This window comes from Cervus elaphus, chromosome 31 (genome assembly GCF_910594005.1).
Source record: "Cervus elaphus chromosome 31, mCerEla1.1, whole genome shotgun sequence".
Taxonomy (NCBI): Eukaryota; Metazoa; Chordata; class Mammalia; order Artiodactyla; family Cervidae; genus Cervus; species Cervus elaphus.
Window position 1 is genome coordinate 5,761,955 of NC_057845.1, and position 24,822 is coordinate 5,786,776.

The following is a 24,822-nucleotide window of genomic DNA, read 5'->3' on the forward strand; positions in this document are numbered from 1 at the left end:
GAATTCTGGCCTAAAGGAACTGAGGATGGGGAAGATGAACAAGGACTAAATCTGAAGGCAGTCAAGAGACCGGACAGTGGGTGATAAAATCAAAATGCAGAGACTTGCCTGGTGGTCCAGTGGATAAAACTCTGTGCTCCCAATGCAGGGAGCCTGGGTTCGATCCCTGGTCAATGAACTAGATCCCGAATGCTGCAACAGAGAATCCACATGCTGCAACTAAGACCCGGAGCAGTCAAATAAATAAATAAAATATTTTTTTAAAAAATCAAAACACAACGCTTTGTGAACTCACAGTTCCTGTGAGTTCTGAGCCACCAGGGAAGCCCAGTGAAGCTGGGAGAGAGGCAAGGAAAAGCTCCCCTCCGGGTTTCACAGGGAAACTGGCCCTGCCGATGACTGATTTCAGAATCTTTAAGTCTCCAGAACCATCAGACAACACATTCCTGTTGTTTGAGGCCACCCTGTTTGTGGCGCCGGCCCAGGAAACAAATATGAATGTGGAAACCGAAGCTGTGAGTAGGGTTAGTTCACCAGGAAATCTCACCTAGCCCGGAAGTCACTTCCTCTGTAGCAGCAAGTACAGAATCAGCGTTCTCCTGGGAGAGGCCTGTCGCAACAACGGAAGAGGGTGACAACTGACAATCACCGCTTCCACTACAACGCACATCGGTGTCTGCAACACTGCCCCATAAAGCAGAGGAGGTTCGCCAGTGGCTCACCAAGGCTCCCACCAAACTACTGAAGCCCACGGATCGGATGCTCTGAGGATATCAAAGGCTTAGCTTTCGAAGTCAGTCTCTGAGTATCCACAGAAAGTGCCTTCCTGCCAAACTTTCTGAGCTCATTACTTTGCACATTTGTCTGACTTTAATCACCCTCCACCCCACCCCCTGCCCTGTCCCACTCCAACCCACAGCAAAGTTCAGTGCTGGGCCTCTCCCAGGGGTGACCCAGAGACAGCGGGGTAGTCGACAGAGTCTGGAAGAAGAGAGAACTTGCAAAATGCATATTCCATACACTTACTTTTGCCTGGGGTGTGTGTGTGTGTGCTGAGTTGCCCAGCTGTGTCTGACTCTTTGTGACCCCATGGACTGCAGCCCACCAGGCTCCTCTGTCCACGGGATTGTTCAGGCAAGAATACTGGAGTGGGTGGCCATTTCCTCCTCCAGGGGATCTTCCCAACCCAGGGATCAAACACAAGTCTCCTGCATTGCAGGTGAATTCTTTACCATCTGAGCCACCAAGGGAGCCCTGATAAAACCATGAAATACAAAATTTGTTGTGATAGTAACAACAAACCATAAAATGGTTCTGCCAGCTGGGGATTCACCGGGGGTCATGTGCATGAACATCAAGGCTGAGATATACGGGACCCAGGTTCGAGCTGGGGGTCCCTCGGGTGGACAGGCTTCCATGGGAAGGCAGAGAGACAAGCAACACAGGGCACTTCTCATCCCCTCGTCTTATGAAGACACCTGTCCTGCTGGACCAGGGCCCACCCATGAGACCTCATTCTATCGTAATTACCTCTAAAGTCCTTATCTCCAAAAACAGCTCCATTCTGTGGTCCAAGGGGTTAGGACTCCAACACTGGATTTGGGAAGGTGGACAGGAGTAAGGGTAGACACAATTCATCCCAGAGCAAAAACTCCAAGAGATGCAAGACTTGCGCCTCTAAATAAGGATGCTCGGGATGACAGCAGCTCACAACCACTTCGAACACCCAACACCAGCCTCCAAGCCTTTCCAGGGGCAGACCTCACCGAGCAACTCAACTGAAAGGGTCGCTGATGCCCAGGCGCCAGTGAGGCATGGCCCACCCAGCTGTTTGTAATAAATCACGTTACTTTCCTAATGTTGAAATTTTCCTCTGTCACCCAGAGATGGATGAACCTCTCAGATTACACACGGAGAAATCCAATACCATCATGTTCCTTTCCCAGAAAAAACAACAACGAAAATCAACTCTGTTCTAAGGCTCTTACGTTTCAGAGCCTTAGAGCCTTTCATTCTCTCCACTCGCATGTAATTGTCACTGACCCTTCATTAAATGGTCACACTATTTACCCATCCAAGGAAAGTATTGTGCCGAAAGAGCCGAGATCCAATCACCACTTTGGAGGAATATTTCTGCTTGAACTCCTGCAGCAGGGTCTATAGGATCCCAGTTGAACAGCTGCTGCAGTTCTTAACACACAGGAAGTCTGAGCCCTGGGCCTCTCCATCGCCGTGAATGATGACTCAGGAGACAGGGGGGTCATAGGTCTTGAGGCTCCACTGAAGGGCATTTCCCCCAAGATCTTAATGTCACATATGCCAGAGCATGTCCTCTGTCTCCCAGACAGTGAGTAACACAAACACAACTGAATTTATTTCTCACCCAGATGCTTCATCTTGCTTGTCTTTCTTTTATGGAGCAAAGTAACACAGTGGATGTTTCCATAGAGGAACCAGGACTGATTCTACACAATTTTAATTGTGGTTCCTTAAAACCCTACAATGCTTCATTGGTCCCTCGCTGAGGAAATTTTCTTTTTTTAATTTTATTGATATATAGTTGATTTATAAGTTGTGTTAATTTCTGCTATATAGCAAACTGATTCCGTTTACATATATTCTTTTATATATATTCTTTTCCATGGGACTTCCCTGGTAGCTCAGACAGTAAAGAATCCACCTGCAAGACAGAAGATCCGGGTTCCATCCCTGGGTCGGGAAGATCCCCTGGAGAAGGGAAAGGCAACCCATGCCAATATTTTTGCTTGGAGAATCCCATGGACAGAGAGCAGCCTGGCAGGCTACAGTCCATGGGGTCCCAAACAGTCAGACAGGACTAAGCAACTAAGCATAAGCACAGTTCTTTTTCATATTCTTTTCCATTATGGTTTATCGCAGGATACTGAACATACTTCCCTGTGCTATATAGTAAAGTCTGTGGAAACATTTTCACTGTAATACCGTAAGTTCTGTATTTGTGGTTCATAGCTCAGTTCTGATGCTAGAACCCAGTTTTCCTGAGGGCAGATCTGGTTCTTGGGTCTACTCACAGTGCATTTGGTGCCTTAGACACACACACACACACACACAAAACATTCATTGGCGGGGCCATCTGGGACAGAAACCCAGACTCCCCTTGGCTTGCCAACCCGTGTGCCCTTGAGGCACCGGGTACCACGGAGCTGCAGCCACTCAGAGGGGGCACCTTTTTCCAACTGGTCTACCAAAGGAGACTCCTTTTTCTAAACAGTCTGCCCAGGGCAACACCTTTTTCTAACCAGCCTGTCTAGACATTCTTTCTTTTTCTAATTTGTACAAAAGCCCATACAAGTTGCCAGTGGCTCTGCATAATGAGAGAAATCAATAAATGTTTGAATGAAAAAAATACATGATCATCTGCAACAGCCAACTCAAGGTAATGCTTTCTTTAAAAACTCACTCACAACCGGGAAATTTCTCCAGCCATGAGCATTCTGACCTCACAGTACACCTAGCAAATGGCTTTAGATGAAGAGATAAATCTTTAACAAGGACATTATGAAAATGGAAAGAGTTTTCCATGAGTGTAGAGTGAATGACTCAGAAGAGAGAGAAGAAGCCATCAGCTGTTTGCTCTTTTTTCCCTTCTCTATCTTCCTTTCCTTTCCCCTTGGCCTTGAATAGCCTTCCCTTTAACAAAGAGATCTTAGACTATCTTCAAAAGTTGACATTTAGTACTTTAAACTCCAAAATTAGCTTTAATTCAAGAAACATTCCTGTCCCACAGGCAACAGGAAACAATCAATATTCTATTCTCACATCATAGAACGACTGGGAGCCAAATGTAGCTGGAAAATGAATAAAGTTGCTTTTGAAAACGGGGGATAAGTCTGGGTGGCACTATAGGGACTGGAAAGACAGATATTTTGGCAATAATAATCCAGTAAAAATGCTCAGTACAAGCCTGGACTCCAAAGAGATCTTAGGTCACAATGGAAATAGTGGGAACTCCTAGCAAAGGGACAGTTAATAAATATAGGTCCATATCTCCAAAGCTATTCATGTAGAAGAAATCAGAATCCCTAAAGAAAGAAAAATATTCTACTGAGTGCTGAGGAAAGAGTTGGCTACCAAATCAAAAGCATGGAGAACAAAGTCATGGGGAAATCACCTACACATTGACTCTTTCTTCAACTTTTCAAGAATGCTCAGTGCCAAAAAGGTGACAAGAAGGTCAACACAGTATGGATTCAACGGTCAGACCTTCCAAGCACTATGTCACCAATTCAAGACATGTCAAGGAACCAAATAATACTTAGAGCAGAAAGGAAAACCAGGAGGCAGAGAAGCCACAAGGCAGAGAGGAAGGCGGTAGATAGAGGAATATTCCCTAGGAGCCTGGGAAGCTCCAGGTAGAGGCAGAGGAGGAAAGCAGAATGCTTGGAATGCAGACATCCTGGCCCCAAGGGGGTCCTGCAGCCCTTCTGATCCTCAGGGAGGTGTAGGCAGCAGAGATGAGAGATGCAGCCTGAGTCTTTCTTCCTACCTTCCCTGTATCCTTACACTCCATCTTGCATGAGGAACTGGTGGATGTCCATTACTAGTTATCTGAGACAGCCTAATTAACACAAGTCTCAAAGGGTTGGATATAAATGTGCAAATCTAACAGAAGAAAATTACCGACTGCCTTTTATTTACTAACATATTGAATACATTTTCAGGCTGTGTGCTTTACACATATATACACATGGTTGTTGTTGTAGAATTGCTAAGTTTCATGTCTGACTCTTTTGTGACCCCATGGAGTGTAGCCTACCAAGCTCCTCTGCTCATAGGATTTCCCAGGCAAGAATACGGTGTGGGTTGCCATTTCCTCCTCCAGGAGATCTTCCCGACCCAGGGACTGAACCTGCGTCTCATCGAACTGCACTGCAGGCGGATTCGTTAGAGCTGAGTCACCAGTGAAGCCCGCCATGTATACGTAAAATACACATGTATGTTACGTTATATAATTGATATGCATTTTATAATACACATATATTTAATCAAATTTCCACTGAATTCTCATGAGACATTATCATCAGTTTATACAACACAAAAATTGGAATTTGGAGTATTTAAGTACCTTGCACAAGATCACGCAGATACTAGGCAGCACCAGAAAAGCCATAGGAACCCAAGGCTTTCAGTCTGTAAGCCTGAGCTTTAGTACATGACCCCATTGTCATGCAACAGGTTAAAAAATTCAGTCACAAATCCCTACCCAGCACAAAGATTTTTCTGCAGACAACAGTGGAACATTGGCAAGATTCACTGATAGTTTATAAGGTAAAACCAACAACAAACCCTGTAGTTTACTTTAGCATAAAAAATAAGATAAAAACTGAAGAAAGAAGACTAATTGGCTTAACTAAACAAAATATAAAATTTTTCTGTACTCCTCTCCCCAAAAAAGGAGTCATAAAATGAATCAAAAGCTAAATGCCAATTGGGAGAAAACATCTGCAGCATAACAGATAAAAATGCTATTATCTTTAATATGTAAAAAGTTTGTGCAAATCAATAAGACAAACAGGAGGAACCTGGGGGTAAATCATTAACAACAGTTAATAAAAGAGGATACACAAATTATGATAAACCTTACTAATTATCAAAACACACTTTTTAAAGTATACATATACACACATATGCATGCATATATATGTATACATCTGTATCACATGTAACCAGCCCAAACACCTAAACCCAGTGATTATTGCTGGGTAGTAGATTACAGATAACTTTTACTTTCTTCTTTGTGTTTATTTATTTTCCACAAGGAACTGGCAGGGTGTGGAGGGGGATCATATTTAAACAATCAGATTTTAAAATGATAATTTTTAAGGTATCTAAAACAGAAGCGGAGTATACAATGAAACATGTTTAGTCAAATGTGGTAGCAAATAGTAATGTAAGTGGCAATGCAAGAAGAAAATATCAATCCATGGCAATTAACAAATATTAGCCTTAGATTTATTTTGATTAACTAAAAACCTTAAATATTCTAGAATGCACCTGTGACTAGACTAGCTTAAAGAATTCTAAAACATGAGCTATGTAGTCCAAAGTACTTTAAAAAATTATTTTAGAGATATTTATAGTTAATCATAGGAGAACAGATTTATATTAGATGATTTACATATATTTTTTAAATAAATATACCCTGTTGAAATCTGTAGGACATTACTCTAAGTCTGATTATTGGAAAGAAACTATCTGTTATGCTACAAGCTCTCAGGTGCTTCAATTTAATGGCTTCTATGATAAAAAGCTCATTCTTGATCTAGGAAAAGGCATCTCAGGGTAATGAATTGGGTGGGAGTGCCATAGCCATAAAGCACCTTCCCTCTAAAGGGAAATTCAAGTTTCATTATGTCAAATTGGCCTTGAAATTACAACTACCGCTCACAAATGTTAGTTTTTAATAGAATAAAATGTTATCCTGTGGGACTGACACTTTACAAACCTGAAGAAGTGTTTTCAAGTTTTTTATTGGTATTATAAGTGTAAATGTTCAACTGAGAACTGAGTCATCAACTAGTTTCTCTAATTAAATTTTTAACCAGGAATAAAGAATGCACTTAAAAAGCTTGACTGCTACTTCAGAGCTGCAGTAATTCCAATGAAAGACCAGATTACGTAAGTGGTAACACTCATCTGTAGCCATTTGGTTTCACTAAAGTAGGGCTCAGATAACATGCTAGAATATTCGGATCCCAGACTTTACAGCCACTTTCCCTAAACCTACATTTTCACTTGGCCCGTCCTCCTTCCATTTGCCTCCAGCATCCCTTCTCAGTCCAAATGAGGACAGACCAAGGCTTAGAAAAGTTAGTCTAGCTCCACCCATCTGCATAATAAGCAAGGCAAAGGCACTGGGTACTTTCTTTGTTTTCAATAAATAATCTGTGTTCATTCTTGAAGCAGGGTTATCTAACAAGGAGGCTATTAGGGTCTGTTCAGTGAGCCACATAAGACATGTACTTGCAGCTTCACCATTTAATTCAAAATCCTCATACAGAATTTTCTGCCTCCAGTGCAAAGGAAAGGTACTAAAACTAAGACTGAACGTTAACCAGAGCTACTCAAAGTGGGTACCAGTCTTCACCACTTCCTTTATTAAGAAAGTCTGCTACCAAAAAGTTGTGTGTTGATATTTAGTTTAGTATTTTATTTAGTATTATGATTTTTATTTACTAGTACACACACACTAGGCTCAAGCTCTTCATCTCACAGTGAACTTGTAAAAGATGGCAGACCAGGACCTCTCTCCACACTTGAGAGACTTGGAGTGCACTGTGAACCTAGCATATTGGAGCCTTCAGTTCAGTTCAGTAGCTCAGTCATGTCCGACTCTTTGCGACCGCATGGACTGCAGCACCAAGCCAGGCTTCCCTGTCCTTCACCAACTCCCGGAGTGTGCTCAAACTCATGCCCATCGAGTCAGTGATGCCATCCAACCATCTCATCCTCTGTTGTCCCCTTCCTAAGGGTGGGAAAAGCCCCCTCACCACCCAGGACCACACGTGGCGGTCATCATCCACAACAAGCAGCCCAGTTACCCCCACGTCTTTGGGTTTTGGTTCAGTTCATTGCTGGTTCATGACCTGATTCACTGCTCTTTAATACTTTTATTTGAGGGAACTTCCCTGGTGGTCCAGTGGTTAAGAATCCACCTTCTAATGCAAGGGATGTGAATCCAATACCTGGTCAGGGAACTAACATCCCACAAATGGCAGAGCAGCTAAGCCCATGTGCCGCTATAGAGCCCACGTGCCGACACTACTGAGCCCCAAGCTCTGGAGGCCCCACGCCACAACTCCAGAGAAGCTGCAGTAGAGATCCCTTATGCCATGACGAAGACCCAATGCAGCCAAGTCAGTAAATAAATATGTTTTAAATAGTTGTATTTGAAAACCCTTAGCAGGATTACAAACACTGATGAGATTTCTTCATTTTGCCATTTCCTGAGTTTCTCAAAATGCAAGACTTTGGAGACCCTTGGGCACCCCGGACAGCTGGTCAACCTAAGGCTGCAAAATCGGGACAACAGTACCTACTACAGAAGGCCATTGTAAGGGATAAATTCTATTCTACAGCAAAGCTTCTAGGGCATGGCCTAGCAGATGGTATGCAATCAATAAATGTTAATGATTACTATCGTTATCAGTATTACATCCTCATGGTCAAAGCAAACAGCAAGCACTCAATCCTTTCCTGTAGACTTTTGGTAATTCAGAAGGTCACAGAACCCTGTTTTGCTCCAGGTAGATAAAAGAATCACTGGGATTCTGAACTTTATCCCATCATCTGAAACAGAGGTAGCAAGCCTCCTTGTGGGTAGCTACATCTTCCACTTCCTCTGACCCTTAGCACCATGCTCTGTGACTGGAGAGCATCCATCACTATTGTTCACCCTCGCCACGTGCTTGCACAGAGCTCTGGCAAAGAGCAAGTCACGACAAAGAGGGGAGCTTCGTGGAACAAGAGTATCTGAACAGAGTCAGAAGGACAGCCGGACACCTTACCAGAAAGCCATGAGACAGGATGTAAGACGACAGAAACTCAGTAGGAGATTAAAACGACAGAGCTACAACATGGCCAATTATTAGAGAAATGCAAATCAGAACCACAGTGAGGTGTCACCTCACACCAGAGTGGCCATCATTAAAAAGTCTGCAAATAACAAACGGTGGAGAGTGTGTGGAGAAAGGGGAACCCTCTGACACTGTTGGTGGGAATGTGAACTGGGGCAGCCACTATGGAGAACAATATGGAGGTTCCTTAAAAAACTAAAAACAGAGCTACCATATGATCCAGCGATCCCACTCCTGGGCATATAGACAAAACTATAATTCAGAAAGATACATGCACCCTCATGTTCACAGAAGCACTATTCACAGGAGCCAAGACACAGAAACAACCTAAATATGCATCAACAGATGAAAAAATAAACCTGCGGCACTGGGGACTCCCTGGTGGTCCTAAGCCTTGGGCCCTTTCAGTGCCACAGCCCCAGGCCCAATCCCTGGTGGAGGAACTAAGATCTCACAAGCCACAGGTACAATCCAAAAAAAAAAAAAAAGAGATGTGATATATGTAAGTGGAATACTACTCAGCCATAAAAGAGGAGTGAAATAATGCCATTTGCAGCAACATTGATACTAATAGAGATTATCATACCACCGTGTGATATCATGTATACGGGGGATATTTATATATGATATGTGATATGTCGAATCTAAACTACAATACACATGAGCCAATCCATGAAACAGACACAGAGAACACACCAGCGGTTGCCAAGGGAGAGGAGATTAGGGGAGGGATGGAGAGGGAGGTCGGGGTCAGCAGACGTAAGCTTTTATGTATAGAATGGATAAACAACAAGGTCCTACTGTTCAGCACAGGGAACTATCTTCACTACCCTATGATAAGCCATAATTTAAAAGAAGATAAAAAGGAATGCACGTGTGTGTGTGTGTGTGTATATATATATGAAAGCAAAAAGTGAAAGTGAAGTCGCTCAGTCGTGTCTGACTCTTTTCAACCCCATGGACTGTAGCCTGTCAGGTTCCTCCATCCATGGGATTTTCTAGACAAGAGTACTGGAGTGGGTTGCCACTTCCTTCTCCAGGGGGATCTTCCCGACCCAGGGATCGAACCTGGGTCTCCGGCACTGCAGGCAGACGCTTTACCATCTGAGCCACCAGTGAATCATGTATATATATACTGAAACACTCTGCTGTACAGTAAAAATTAACACAACATTGTAAATCAACTAAACTTCACTAAAAAAAAAAAAAAATGACAGAAAAACTCAAGGAAAGGGTTGAGAACAAATCAAACGGCTCAGGGGACAGGCAAGAGAAGTAAGCAGGTTTGCTAAATGTTTTGGCAGCAAGCTGGCCAAGAGACGGATAAATTATAAAAAAAAAAAAAAAAGTGTGTAGTCAAAGAGACAGAATCCAAAGCTCCATATATCTCCATGGGAGACATCCAAAGAAATGTATGTTTGCAAATAGCAGCGTCGCCCATCTGCTGTGGTGTCGGTACATTTTCTCAGCAAAGAGATGAGGGTCCTTTAACATTCCCATGACACTGTAGAATATTTTTCTGCCTCTGGTAGGTCCCTCTAATACCTAGGTGGCTTCCTTAATGAGTCCCCTAAGAAGGCACAGCTGTTCTGGGTCTGGAATGTTTCCCAAAGAGCGCCAGCTGGACCACCTGTCCCATCTACCCACCACTCACATAGGCAAAACCAGGAAAGGCAAGCGAGAAAGACAGGGCTTTCAAACCATTCCCGGCCAACCAGAACATCCAGAAGGTCGTCCCCGTGTCCTGGGGAGATCAAAGCATTCTTCAATCCATTCAGAAAACATTCACTGAGCATCTTCTCTCTACCAGGTACTATTTTAGCCACCCAGCATACAGCAGTGTTCCCTTCCTCATGGGGCTTACAGTCTAGTGGGGAGACAAACAATGAACACATGAACCCATAAATATACACCACGGGGTCAGGTGATGTCATGAGTTGGAAGGAATCCACCCCAAATTCATCAGTGTAAGTCCTGTCTTAGTCTGTTCAGGCTGCTACAACACGTACCAGAGGCTAAATGGCTTATAAATAGCAGCAATTTATTTCTCCCAATTCTGAAGGCTGGGAAGTCCAAGATCCAGGCTTAGATTCGGTTTCTGGTAAGAGTTCTTTCCCTGGTTCATAAACTGACATCTACTTACTGTGTCTTCAGGTGGCAGAACGGCAAAAGAACTTTCTGGGGTCTCTCTTTTTTCAAGTGTGTGTGTTTGGAGTATCACCGCTTTACAGCGTTCTGTCAGCTTCTGCTGTACCACGAAGCAAACCAGCTATCCGTATACATGTATCCCTGCCCTCCTGGGCCTCCCATCTCACCCATCTAGGTCATCACAGGGCACCGAGCTGAGTTCCCCGTGCTATTGGGGTCTCCTCTTTAAGACCACGGATCCCACTCACGAGGGCTCTGCTTTCATGCCTAATCACCTCCCAAAGGCCCCACCTCCTAATACCATCACCTCGGGGATGAGGTTTTAACCTGTGAACTCTGAGGGGACACATTCAGACTAACCCTCAGGACCTGAGAACGTGACCTTATTTGGCAACGATGATCTTGCCAGAGGTCATCACGTGAGGTTATCAGGACGGACCCTGATCCAATATGACTGATTCCTCATAGAAAGGGGAAATGCAGATGCCACACAGAGGGCCAACAGGGGAAGACAGCTGTCCACAGACCGAGAGAGGGGCCTGGAGCAGACCCAGACCTGACCTGGGCTCTGGCCTCCAGAACCGTGCGGCAATGTCTGCTACTTAACCGCCTAGCATGCGGTACTTGGTCACAGTCGCTCTAGCAAACTAACACAGGTGGCAGGACGCACTTTGCAGAAAAACAAGCGAGGTGAGGGGGCAGAGAGGAACAGGGACAAGACAGAGGGTATTCAGAGCAGCCCATGCTGACCCCCAGGACCCCAAACAGGTCTGGTTGTTCACTCCACCAGGACCAGCCCTCAAAGGGCTTCTCGGGTGGACAAAACAGCCCCGAAGGGCCCCAGGTGTATTTTTACACCTGTGCTTACTACACCTGGCTCAGTGCATTTTATGTCCAAGTTAAACAGCAGCTATTGCTCCTTAAAAAGGTTTTCACTTCGCTTAATGCTCCCTCTTTTTCTTTCTTCTCAACCACCCACCACACACTCTATCCATCCTCTTTCCCAGGAAGAAATAACAAGACACAATTCAGAGTTTCCCGAGCAAGAGTCAAGCTCTCCCAAAGATCAGTCTACACTCCAGCATGTCCTTTCCCTGGGACCCAGGCATGGCAGGGGCAGGAAGAAAGAAATCAGGCATGTCAAGCCAAGGTCATAGTCTCAACCGTACACCTGCCTCACCCGAGTGTAATCTGCAACTCAAACTCAATTAGCACAAGTGCTAACACACCACCGTGACCCAAATCCTCATCCCAACACACAAACCTCCATCCAGACAGCACTGCTGACAGGGAGGAGCATCAAAGCAGTAGCTCTTAACATTTGGGGAGTAAATAATTCCTTTTAGAATCTGATGAAGTTATGGATCCTCATCCCAGAAATATAATTCAGTTCAGTTCAGTCGCTCAGTCATGTCCGACTCTTTGTGACCCCATGGGCAGCAGCACACCAGGTCTCCCTGTCCATCCCCAACTCCCGGAGTTCACCCAAACCCATGTCCATTGAGCCGGTGATGCCATCCAACCGTCTCATCCTGTCGTCCCCTTCTCCTCCTGCCCTCAATCTTTTCCAGCATCAGGGTCTTTTCCAATGAGTCAGTTCTTCACATCAGGTGGCCAAAGTATTGGAGTTTCAGCTTCAACATCAGTCCTTCCAATGAACACCCAGGACTGATCTCCTTTAGGATGGACTGGTTAATCTCCTTGCAGTCCAAGGGACTCTCAGGAGTACAATGTATATGGATCCACAGAACCTCAAAGATTGAAGGTGGGAGGAGAAGGAGACGACAGAGGATGAGGTGGTTGGATGGCATCACTGACTCAGTGGACATGAGCTTGGATAAACTTCGTGGTGGACAGGGAGGCGTGGCGTGCTGCAGTCCATGGGGTGCAAAGAGTCGGACACGACTGAGCGTCTGAACTGAATTGAACAGAACCTCAGAGCTCTGCTATGGTCCCTTGCTAGTTAATGGAATCCAGGGAACTAACCTCTGCGAGAACTACCAAGAAACAAAGACAAAGAGGAAATGGAGCAAGCAAGATGGGTCGGGCTTCAAAATACATCACTGAAAGAGGACTGATTGCCTTAATAGATAGAAGTACTTATAAATCAGTAAGAGAAAGACCAATAACCCAAGAGAAAATGGTGAATGGACATGAACAATGAACAGAAATGAAATGCAAATTGTTGTTGGACGTATGAAATACGTTCAACTCACAAATATGATAAACTACACATAACACACAAGATACTAAGTTTAACCGACTAGATTGGCAAAGATCAAAAAGTCTGACAGTATCTTGTACTGATAAAAATGTGGAAAGATATCCCCACACCAGGTTGATGGGAGTATAAACTAGGACAACTTCCTTGGCAGGCAATTTGGCAAGACTCATCAACAGTTTAAACAGTCATATCCTTGGAAATTCCCTGGCAGTCCAGTGGTTAGGACTCAGTCAGCACTGTCATTACCAGGGCCAGGGTTTGATCCCTGGTCGGGGAAGTAAAATCCTGAGAGCCACACAGTGTGGCCAAAAAAAAAAGAAAACCAGACATACCCTTTCACCTAGAACTAGGAATTTAAACCTCAGATGTACTTGAGCATTTACAAGGTGATGCATAGGCACAGATATTTACTGCAGCACGATTTGGGGATACAGCAAGTCCCCTACATACGAACCTTCAAGCTGTGAACTTTCAAAGACGCAACTGGGCAACCACATGTCCAATCACGCAAGTAAGTTCACATGTCTGGCGTACATTGTCACGTGCGTACATCCTCTCCAAATGGTTGTTCTTTTGTGTACTTCACTGTACAGTACTGTATAGAGTCCAGTCGCTCAGTATCTTTATTTCAAGCTCAGAGCCTCTGCCATCAACAGGACTGACATTGCAGCTTGCCCTTCATCTCCCATTGCTAATGATCCTTCAACTCTACCATCTCCCACCTCTAGGCAGCAACGCTTCTTGCCTGTTCACTCGATGCCAACCCCTGCATGTCAGCTGTTGTACTGTACTAGTGTACTTTTCAAGGTACTGTACTGTAAGATTAAAAATGTTTTCTTTACTTTTGTGTTTGTCTTTGTGTATTCTTTGTGTGAAAAGCATTATAAACCTATTTCAGCACAGTACTGTATAACGGATTGCACTATTTGGGTACCTAAGCGAACTTTGTTGGATTTCCGAACAAACTGGACTTACTCTTGGAATGTGCTTTCAGGACAGAACTCAATTCATATGTAGGGGATTTATTATAACAAAAAAATCACATGCAACCTAAATGCCCATTCTTTAATTGTGCTTAATTCTTTAAGGAGTGTCCATTGACTTACTCATCAAGGAATGGCTAAATAAATATGGTACCTCCACGTACTGAATGGGCTTCCCTGGTGGCATAGTGGTAAAGAATCCTGCCAATGCAGGAGATGCAGTTTTGATCCCTGGTCTTGGAAGATCCCCTGGGGAAGGAAATGGCTACCCACTCCAGTATTCTTGCCTGTTAAAACCCATGGACAGAGGAGCCTGATGGGCTATTGTTCATGGGGTTGAAAAAAATCGGACATGACTTAGCAACCGAACAACAGCAGCATGTACTAAATACCACACAGTAATTAAAAAGAATAAGACAATTCTTTAGTAAATTTGGGGAAAGGATGTTCAAGACATATTGCTAAGTGAAAAAAATCAAGACACTGAACAGCATGTATGGTGTAAAAATATCTCTTCCTATATCTATCCATTTACAAATGTATGTATATAGAATATCAAATGTATGCACACTTGGATACAGACAGAGTATGTGTGGAAGGAGACACAGGAAACCAGAAGCGGGGTTGCCTCTGGGGAGAGAAACCCAACAAACACCAAGGCACCCAGGTGAAGGCAGAATTACCTCTCACTGCACCTCCTCTGGAAACCTTTCCATTTAAGACCACATGTCTGTATCATACATTCCAGACTTTAACCAAATGAATCTTAAAACATAAACACACACAAGTGATTAAAAACCAAAAAGTATTCAGTAAATAGAAACTGCATAGCTAGGGAGGGCAGAGCCAGTTCGGTGGAGGTGGTAACAGGATGTTAGGAGATGGCACTCACCTAGCAACCCAAATGTCCCAAATGCCACCCAAATGTCCCAAACCAGGACTCAGACAACTATCCAGTTTCCCACAACTCAAGAGTGATCGAAAAGGAGGGTCTCTCCCACTGTCTCTGATTAGACCCACTGGTCGACAAGTTAGCCCAACTCTGTGGACATGACATCCTCAAGAGAAAATACATAGAATATATAACTATCCCCAAAGCACCCTCAAACCCAACAGAGAGCCCTGAGCATCCTAGTGAAAAGAACCATGATGCCAGAATATTCCCACCGTGATGCTCGGTGTTGGGAACTAGCCTCTGCGGGCTGTTCCCTCATTCCAGGGGCGGGTGGCACCACACTAGGTGGGCAAGGCGGGGCAGGGAGCCCCCCACTCCGTTTATGGAACCGGCCTGGATTCAGATCAAGACCCTGAACTCTGGCCCGTCTCCCGCAGGAAGCCGTGGACACCTGGCCCCGCTGCCCCGCTTCCCCTTCTGGGCCAAGAACTTCCTCCCCAGCTGCTGACGTCTGCTGCGGGCTCGCCCCAGGCACTGCTCCCAGCGAGTGTCCAAGGCCACGCCCCTCTCCAGGGCCGCTCCCTGCCAATGATCGTCCAGGGCCCACAGGTATAAAGCCCCCGTCCCGTCCCCCCAACCCGGACCCCTCTCTAGATATAAGGACATAAAGCCCCCAGCCTGGACGTCTCGGCTCGGGAGTGCAGCGTGGTGTGGGTGGAGGACTTCAGCTGGGGCTGCATCAGGGTCCAAGGCTGCCTGACTTCTCCCCTCGCCTCCCCTCGCCTCCCCTCCTCTCACGGTGCTGATATACACTGAGTATACACCCCAAGACCACACTCTTTGCTTCCCAAGGTCTGCTTCCCAGGAAGTCACCTGCAATCTAGTCCTCATCATCTAAGAAGCTGTTGCAGGTTGAACTGTGCCCCGCAGAGAGATGGTCACATCCCATCCTTGGCACCTGTGAATATGGCCTTATGAGAAATGGGATCTCTGCAGATGCCATCAAGGCGAGCTCCTACCAATTAGGGTCAACCCTAAATCCAATTGGGCTGGCTTCCCTTGTGGCTCAGACAGTAAAGACTGCCTGCAATGCAGTCCATGGGGTCGCAAAGAGTTGGACACGACTGAGCGACTGAACTGAACTGCAATGCAGAAGACCTGGGTTCAATCCCTTGGTCCAGAAGATGCCCTGGAGAAGGAAATGGCTACCTGCTTCAGTATGCCTGCCTGGAGAATCCCATGGACAGAGGAGCCCGGCGGGGGCTTGCAAAAAGTCGGACGCAACTGAGCGACTGACGCTTTCACCACTTTTCTAAATCCCATGGCCGGTGTCTCATAAGGAGAGGGAGATTTGGAGACAGAGGAGACTCACAGGGGATAGAAGGACCTGTGAGGACAGAGGCAGACACTGGGGTGCTGCAGCCACAAGTCCAGACATGCCAGGGATGGCTGGCAAGCACCAGAAGCTCCCCTAAGCTTTCAGAGGTTCGCCAACACCTTGATTTTGGAGTCTGGACTTCCAGAAGTCTAAGAAAATAAAATTTTGTTGTTTTAAGTCTCCCAGTTTGTGGTCATTTAAAAAAATTTTTTTTTTTTATTTTGTATTGCAAAAGGAGAGGGGGCGGCAGAGGAAGAGATGGTTGAACTCAATGGACATGAGTTTGAGCAAACTCCAGGAGATAGTGGAGGACAGAGGGGCCTGGCGTGCTGAAGTTCATGTCCAAAGAGTTGGACATGACTTAGCAACTGAACGACAACAGCCAATTAACTATGTTGTGATAGCTTCAGATGCACAGCAGAGACACTCAGCCATATAGACACGTCTATCCATTCTCCCCCAAACTCCCCTCCCCTTTCGGTCATTTGTTAGGGCATCCAATGCAGACGCAGGAGATGTGGGTTCGATCCCTGGATAGGGAAGATCCCCTGGAGGAGGGAATGGCAACCCGCCCCTGTATTCGTGCCTGGAGAATCCCATGGACCGGGGAGCCTGGTGGGCTACAGTCCACAGCGTCGCAAAGAGATGGGACATGACTCAAGCAACTTAGCACGCGCACACTCGGGCAATAGAGAAGAGAAGGTCAGAGAAAAAAAATCCACCCAGGGCAACCTCCTCGTGGTCGACGCAGGTAAGGATACCAGAGTGGTGGTTCTCATTTGCCCAGGGTCACTTCAAGCATCTAATGAGAAAATGCATGAAAGACCCTGGATACACCACAAAGTGCTCTACCGCTGAGCTGGCATTCAGGAGAAAGGAGGGGCGATAGCTCTCTGCCTTTGTAGAAGCCTCCGCCTCCTTGGGTACCATTCAGGCCCTGTGGTTCACCCCTCTCCTGCCGGTCATCCTACCAGCCAGCAGCACTGCATCAAAGAACATGAAATTCAATTCAGGTCAGCACTTGAAAGCAGCAAGGGCCCAGGCTGAGTGGGGGAAGCGGTTTCACCAGTTTGCTAAAAATAAGGCTCCGGGATTATCTATAGGTTTCAATTAGCCAGGAGAGCAAACAGGTTGCTCGGTTACCATGAATAATCAAGATGGGGTGTATAGCCCGAGATAAATGATACTTCGTGCCCAGCCCACCTTTTCACAGAGGACACCCAGCCTGCCCCCTCTCAGGGCAGACGACAGGGGCCACTCCCCACACCTCCCGGGAGGAGAACCCCGGGCATGGATGACCGCCTCATGGCCCTGGGACAGCCTCCAGCGTGCACACCGCTGTAGTTGAGCCCAGCCTGTAGCAGTGCCTCCACACACCCGCAGAGAAAATTTGGGGTTGTGCTCCTCTTCATGGGCACGGTTCAGCACTGTTGTGCTGACTCAAAGCGCCCTTTGAAGTCCTTGGGACTTGAGGATCAGTGAACACTGAGAAGCGAGCCCTACGTGCCAATCATTCACAGGGACTTCAAAAAGATGAGGCAGGGTAGGAAGTTCAAAAAAGACCGTGCCTGCAGACTGTAGCACGCAATCTCCGAAATTACGGGCATAGCCTGTCACACGCGGCTCCTGGAGCAGGTGCTTTTTGCCCGACGCCTCTTGCTTGCCAAGAAATCCCTGCTGAGGGTTAATAGGAGTATCCAGTTCCCTAAGCATTTCTTGTGCCTCAGAGCTATTACCCCTAAATTTCTAGCACTTAAAAAAAAAATTACAGGATTTAGCACCTGTTTGTCTCTGAAATACTTGCTAAAAATGGATCTGCCAAAAGGCCACCTCTAAAATTAGTCATAGTTCCTGCTCTGAAAAACATAGTAAATTCTATTTTTAGTAACTCCTTCACTCCAGGTACCTGGCGCTGTCATGCTCGGGCACAATTATTGGAAACTTACTAAGCAGGCAACCCTTATTTTGAGCCCCAAAATAGCTCCAATGAAAATGATTAACAGGCTCTAAAAAAAAAACAACTAAGGGTTAGAAAAAGGAAGTTAAGCATCTTAACCAATCATTTTACGTACCTAACTCCACAGAGACTTAATCACCAAAAAAAAGTAATTGCGGCAATAACTATTTTCCCCTTCCTGCAGTTTTGCCTGTTGGTGAAAACAGCTCTATACCTGAAAGCACCTACGCTCATCCCTGTCAGCCTCTCCAACCATACTTTCTTCAAGTTTTAAATGTGATAACCTTGGGCTTTCCTGGTGGTCCAGCGGTTAAGGATCCACCTGCCAATGCAGGGGACCCGGTTTCGAGGCCTGGTCCGGGAAGATGCTGCAAATCGCTAGGCAACTGCGCCTGTGAGGCTCAACCACTGAGCCCACGCTCTGGAGCCCATGCCTCCACTACCGCCCTCATACGCTGTGACAACTGAAGTCTGTGCACCTGAGGCCCGTGCTCCGCACCAAGAGAAGCCACTGCAATGAGAAGTCCGTGCGCCGACAAAGAGCAGCCCACACAGCCATAAAGAAAAAAAGAAATACTTTTGAAAAAATAACTACAATAACCTATCAAGTGCCAGAGACTCTGCATTGCCCAGTATTAGGGACCAGTATCAGAGGCTGTGAGCACACCTCCCCTCTAGGTCTTTCCAAGTTATCACTTCATACTCCTGCAGAGCAACTTCATTCTTTGTCTCAAAGCCACTGAGAATCCTTTTCAAAGTCTGATCCTGTCATCATTTTTTCTCCTCGTCTAATCATCAACTTAGTCAAAGACAAGACTGAGAATGTGCCAGTTAAGAGTTTCACATGATCTAGTGAATGATTTATTTTTAAAGCCACATTAAGGGAGGCTATACCAACTGAAAGCTCCTGGAGGACAAAATTAGGTCCTGCCCAGAGCCATTGGTTCTTTTCAAGCAGTAAAAGGGCCAACGGGATTCAAGTGACTTTCAAACAACTTTGGAAAGAGGTATGCAAAAGAAAAGGGGGGGGGGGCAGGAGGGCGGGGGTGGTGGCAGAAATACTGTCCTGCAGGCAGTGATGGGAAAAGGTGCCTCTTGATAAGATAGGATTGAATGAAAGTCAGGAAAAAGCATCTCGTTTTGTCAACCTGATTCAGACAGTAATTCCCAGCACGCCATGGAGGATGGCACCCACTCTGGGGACATTTCATTTCCCTTCTTCCAGGTCCTGTCACCTCCAGGTGTCCCCTGGCTTGGCTCTCAGGAGTAACCACTCTCTGGGTGAAATCTCTGTTAATAGGTCACCTTTTAAAGAGACCAGGAAGGCTGCAAATTGTGTGAGGTTGATATCACCTTTGTGTTGTTCTTAGTAAGACAGTAACCAGCACATGAGTGGGGCTGGGGACTCATCAACTCAGCAGCCCTTCCTAGGTAGAGTCATGTACACACACACACACACACACACACACACACACACACACACACATACATTTTAGTCTCTGCTGCTGCTGCTAAGTCGCTTCAGTCGTGTCCGACTCTGTGCGACCCCACAGACGGCAGCCCACCAGGCTCCCCCGTCCCTGGGATTCTCCAGGCAAGAACACTGGAGTGCAATCTGCCAAAAACCCATATCTATTAGCTAAGCGTTAAGACGTTATTGGATCTGTGAGATACAAGCTATGAACACCCATCGTTTCTTTAAAGCTCGCCATTAAGTGAACTAAAATCCAGACTTCTCAGGAGGCTTGCAGTCAGTCCCGGAGCCCCTGATTCTCCGGGCTGAAGTAGGGCACACATCAGAAATATCTCCCAGTCTCCTCCACCACTCTAAGATCCACCCTCCTTAACTAGATTCAGTTAGTCCAGCGCAATAATTTTACGTCCAATTAATGGGTCCTCCCCTTGCGGAGAGGAAGTGAGATGCAGCGTTTGAAAAAGACAAGATGAGATAAACGGGCGTGAGCCCCTAAGGAGTGTGTGTGTGGGGGCGGGGGTGGGGGGAGAATCCTCACTGGCCCCCATCCGGGCAGGAATTCCTCGCATTCCAGACTGCCTGGGGGCCCAGCCCTGAGCTCCAGAACCGCGGCACCCGGCTAGGGGCTGAGCTCGGAGTGCAGCCCCGGGCAGTTCAGCCAAAGCTCACCTCCTGAAGTTAAGAGCGAAAGGGCAGCGGCGAGGAGCCGAGCCACGCAAGAGAGGAAGACCGCCCCAACAAGCTGAGCGGCGGGCAGGGGGAGCGCGCGCGCCTAAACGTTGCCCATTATACTGTGAGCAGAGCATCTCGTCTCTTTCTGCTAAGTTTCAAAGAGGAAACGGACGTAACCAGACTGACTCCTCTACATTTCGAGTGAAAAGAAAGTTCTACCACCCGTGCCAGGCGCGGGGAAGTGAGCGCACTGTAATTAGCTAGCCGGACCCGCGGGCATCCCCGCCTTCGCCCAGACGCGACGGGTTAAGTTCCCAGCCCACTGCCAACCCAGGAGGAAACGGCGCTGCCGCTCACTTTGGACTAGAAGGCGGTTTGGAGGGTTTTTCTTCTTGAAAGAGCTCCTCCATTCAGCGAGTTCCTCTCCCCAACACTCCCCCTTGTGCATGGAAATTCAAGCCAGAGGCACTTTGAAAACTACGCACTGCTAACTCCACTTACCCGAAACAAAGGGCACCCCACCCGGAGAGGCTGGAGGAAGGCAACAAGCGACAAGGCCGATGAAGACCATGCCAGGGATATGTCACATGCCAGGGGCTCCAGCGCACACTAGTGACCTGGGGAGGAAGATTAAAGCCAGGAGAAGCTGGGGACCAGAGGGGCAGGGAGCTCGCCCTGGGGTCAGAGGGCCCACAGCAGTGCGGCCTTGGGCCCCCCAGGCTGGCAAAGGACCCCAGGGCAGAGGGTGTCTGGGCAGGTGGGAAGCCCGGAGCCTCCCTGCCTTTCCCAAACTGCTGGCGTCTCTCTCTCTGAATGGGCCACCAAAGGGGGCTGCTCCCCACCGGACCTGGGCTGAGCAAGGTGGGGGTGGGGGGAGCCTTGAGTCTGAGATGACCATGAAGCTCTAGCCTGAAGTGGCTCCAAACGTAGGGTAACTCCCAGGCTAGCTTGCGCAGCATCTCAAAAGTAAGTCATCCTATGTTGAGTTTCTTCTCACAGATCTAAGTGAACAGCTGAGGTCTAGCAGGGCCTTGCCTGACCCGGGCTCACACCCCCCTAACTTTTCACGGGGCCGGAGGGGGTGCCCCTCCAGGTGTCTGGGGTGGGGGCAGGTCTTCCTTTGCTTTCCTCGCTTCTAGAAGATGAGAAGGCCTCTCCCAACATCTGAAGTCTGGAGGTATCCATGCCAGTGGCTCCCACCCAGCGGCGGGAGTGAGGAGGGAAGGAGGGCGTGGGATGTCCGGGGGTGGGGTGGGGGTCATCGAGGACGCAGGGGCGGGAAGGGTGGGTGGCGAGAGGGGCGGCGTGTGAAAACCCTCCTGTGACCAGGTAAAACGTGCCCTAGCTCCACACCCCACAGGTGGCAATGTCCCTGGGGTCTCGGCCTTCCTCTGCCTCCTCCCCAGAGCCCGCGAGGGGGATCAGGCTCTAAATTGGCCCCCAAGGGCTGGCTAATCGGCTCTCCCACCTTCAACCTCAGGGCCCACGCACTCCAGTCCTGGGTCCAGCTTCTCCACTGATCTTGCCGCCCCTACCGGCCCGAGAGCAGAGTCCCCCCACTGCACCCCAACCCCGCGCTGGTGTCCGCCAGGCGGCGCCCTTCGAGATACAAAAAAGCTGCCGGCGGCTTCGCGGGGAAACCAGTCGCCCCCCACCCCCCCACCAGGGAAAGTGACCCCAGATTGCCCCTCTGGGAAATGCCAGTATCCTGGTCTGCGAGAGCTGGCGCGCGCGTTTGGCTAGACCCCGCGTTCAACCCGAGAGGAAAAGCAGGCGGAGCGGGGAGGTGCGGGGCCGGGGCTCCGCGGCCGGACTCGCAGCGCAGGGCTGCCCGGAGGGTCCCCGCCGCCCCTCCCGCCCCGATCTCCCGTCCCGGGGCGGGGGCCGGGGGTCCAGGGCCAGCGCCCGGGGCGGCTCACCTTCTCTCCGGTCAGCACGTGCAGCCCCTCGCGCACCTTGGCGAAGGAGCCCTCGCCCAGCTTTCTGCTGCCGATGAGGTAGTTGCCTACGCGCTTGTGGTGCTGGAAGTCGCGGAGCCGCTCTCGGGGCACGCCGCTCACCCAGGCCGGCAGGAAACTTCCTTCGCAGGCGGCCGCCGGCCTGGCCGCGTCCTCGGCGCCGCCGCCGCCGCCGCCGCCCCCGGGCGCCGCCGGCTCGCCCAGGAGCCCGTCCCCCGCCGCCGCCGGCATCGCGCCGCTCCGGCTCTGCTCCCGCGCTCGCGGCTCCTCCTCCTCTTCGGCCGGCTCCCCGGGCTCCTCCCGCCGCCGCCGCCGCAGCTGCCTCCGGCCCGGCCCCGCCCGGCCCGCCGCTCCCGCGCCCCGGGCCGCCGCCGAGCGCCGCGCGCAGACAATAGCGGCCGCCGGGGCCACGGGGTACCGGGGACCCGCCCCCCACCCCCAAGAAGTTCTTCTTCGGAGGCTTGCGGAAACCCTGCCCCGAGTCCCGTCCGGGCGGCTAGTGACCGTCTCCCGGCTCGGGTGCGCGGGGAGCGCGCCGGCCGTGGAGGGGCGTTGGGGAGGCTGGGGGCGCGATCCGGCCCCGGGTCCCGGAGCCGAGATGCCTGGTCCCGGAGCCCGGGGCGCCTCGGCCGCCTCCGCCCTCGCCGCCGCCGGCTGGCCCGCACGGACGCGGGTCCGGCTCGCTGGTTCCTAGCTGCGCGCCGGGCGGCCGCTCCCGCCCGAGAGCCGGCGCGCGCGGCAGGCTGCAGGCGCCCTCTGGAAGGCAGCAGAAGAAAGCCCCATTCAGTTTGAATTTGCAGAAATTTAATCCGGTCGCGGGCGGCGGGAACAGATGCGAGCTCCACTCCGCGTGTGCACTTTCAAATCCCTCGTAGCCCCTCCTTCCCCGCGCGCAACAGCCAAACTCGACCCTCGCCGGAGAGGGGAGGGCCCTGGGAGGGGGGCGGCGGGGCCACCTGAGCTCCAGACTGGGGGGGACCCCGCGCGGCCTCTGAGACGCGCGCTCCCGGGTCGCCCAAGTCGGACCGCCTCCGCCAGTGCCTCTCGCCCGGCTTCTAGGCTTGGGCTTTCTGGACCTTTCAGCGAAGAAATCCGCCACCAGCAGCCGCACCCACCTGGGGCAGGAGGAAGGGAAGGAGGCGCTCTCGAAGCCCGTGGACTGTGGTTTAAGTGCTCGGTGTTCAGCCCCGGGCCCCGCACACAGTAGGACCCTCTGGCCCCCTGATGGATGGATAGATGGATGGATGGATGGATAGAGGGATGGATGGATGGATGGAAGAATGGAGTGGCTGGCGAAACCCTGGGCTCACACCAGGCGGGCACGCGGTGTTGGAGGAGGAGCAGCCGCAACAATAATAGTAGCAGCAGCAACGTAGGAATCAGGGCGTTTGCTCCCTCTGCTTGTACATTTACACCTTCGCTGCTTTGCATTGAAAAGATGCCGGTGATTGCAGGGCGCGGTGGACCAGCGCTCCCTGCTCCTGGAGGCTTTTGTTCTGAGGCGCCGGGACCCTGCTCATACCTGATGAACAAGTGCAGCCGCCCTGACCACTCTGATCCTCTCCGGGATCCCCAAAGTCTTCTCAAAGCAAAAAATGAGGGCAGGGAGGCGGGGGTGGGGAGGGGAGGGGTGGTAGGGAGATACCCCCCTTTTGTGTTACAAAATGCTACCTGTTGAGCAGCCAGATAAAAGGCGCCAGCGTTTAATGCATACTTAACCCCCCCAACCCCCGTCAGAGTTACAGCATCAGAGCTGAAAGGCAGGATTCGGTCCTAACCAAGTTCCTTTCACTACTAATTCCTTGGTAAACAATTATGGCACGATCCACGTCAGTGCTCTGAGATTGGGGCGGGGCAGGATGAGAAAGGGATGCTCGGCAGTCATTAATCCAGTGTCTCCGGGGCTTTCTGACCCAGAGAAACGCCTATTTTAAGTAGATCTCATTTCAAAAATGCTATAATCAGCTACTCACGGGTTACGACTGAGGTTGTTTTCCATCAGCCTTCTCGTCGTTCCCTTTTCCCAATATTAAAAATACACTTTAAAAATGTTTTTCTTGCTGTGCTTAAAGGGCTTCTTTACCACCTCTCCACTCCCATAATTTTTGCAAGGCCAATGTAGTCACAATAATGTATCAGATTCAATAATCAAGTATTAGGACAATGGAAGGCGGGGGAGAGAGAGGCTATGTGACCAGCATCGTGCCTGAAGAGTGAATGTTCAACAAACATCTCATGGATGACAAATACGGAGCTCACTTTGGGATCAAAACCATTCTGCCTCTTCTTTCAGAGAAAGGTTTTAGAGTTTCCCCAGTTAATAGCATATTTATTAGTAGAGTGTTGCTCTTCAGTCGCCAAGTCCTATCTGACTCTTTGCCGCTCCAGGTACTGCAGCACGCTAGGTTTCCCTGTCCTTCACAATCTCCCGGAGTTTGCTCAGACTCTTGTCCATTGAGTCACTGATGCCATCCAACCATCTCATGCTCTGCTGCCCCCTTCTCCTGCCTTTCCCAGC

At 49.0% G+C, this 24,822-nt stretch overlaps 1 protein-coding gene across 2 annotated transcripts in view; it reads right to left on the reverse strand.

The window, feature by feature from the left end:
* HUNK (hormonally up-regulated Neu-associated kinase) overlaps positions 1-22,566 on the reverse strand; it is a 123,953-nt gene extending 101,387 nt beyond the window's left edge. For both annotated transcript variants that reach the window (XR_006339131.1, XM_043892856.1), the window contains exon 1: positions 22,266-22,566. Coding sequence is in view for 1 of the 2 variants with exons in the window: in XM_043892856.1 (XP_043748791.1) it covers positions 22,266-22,535 (270 nt within the window). In the remaining variant the exon portion in view is untranslated. The remainder of the gene's footprint in view (positions 1-22,265) is intronic.
* Between the last annotated feature and the right edge of the window lie 2,256 nt (positions 22,567-24,822).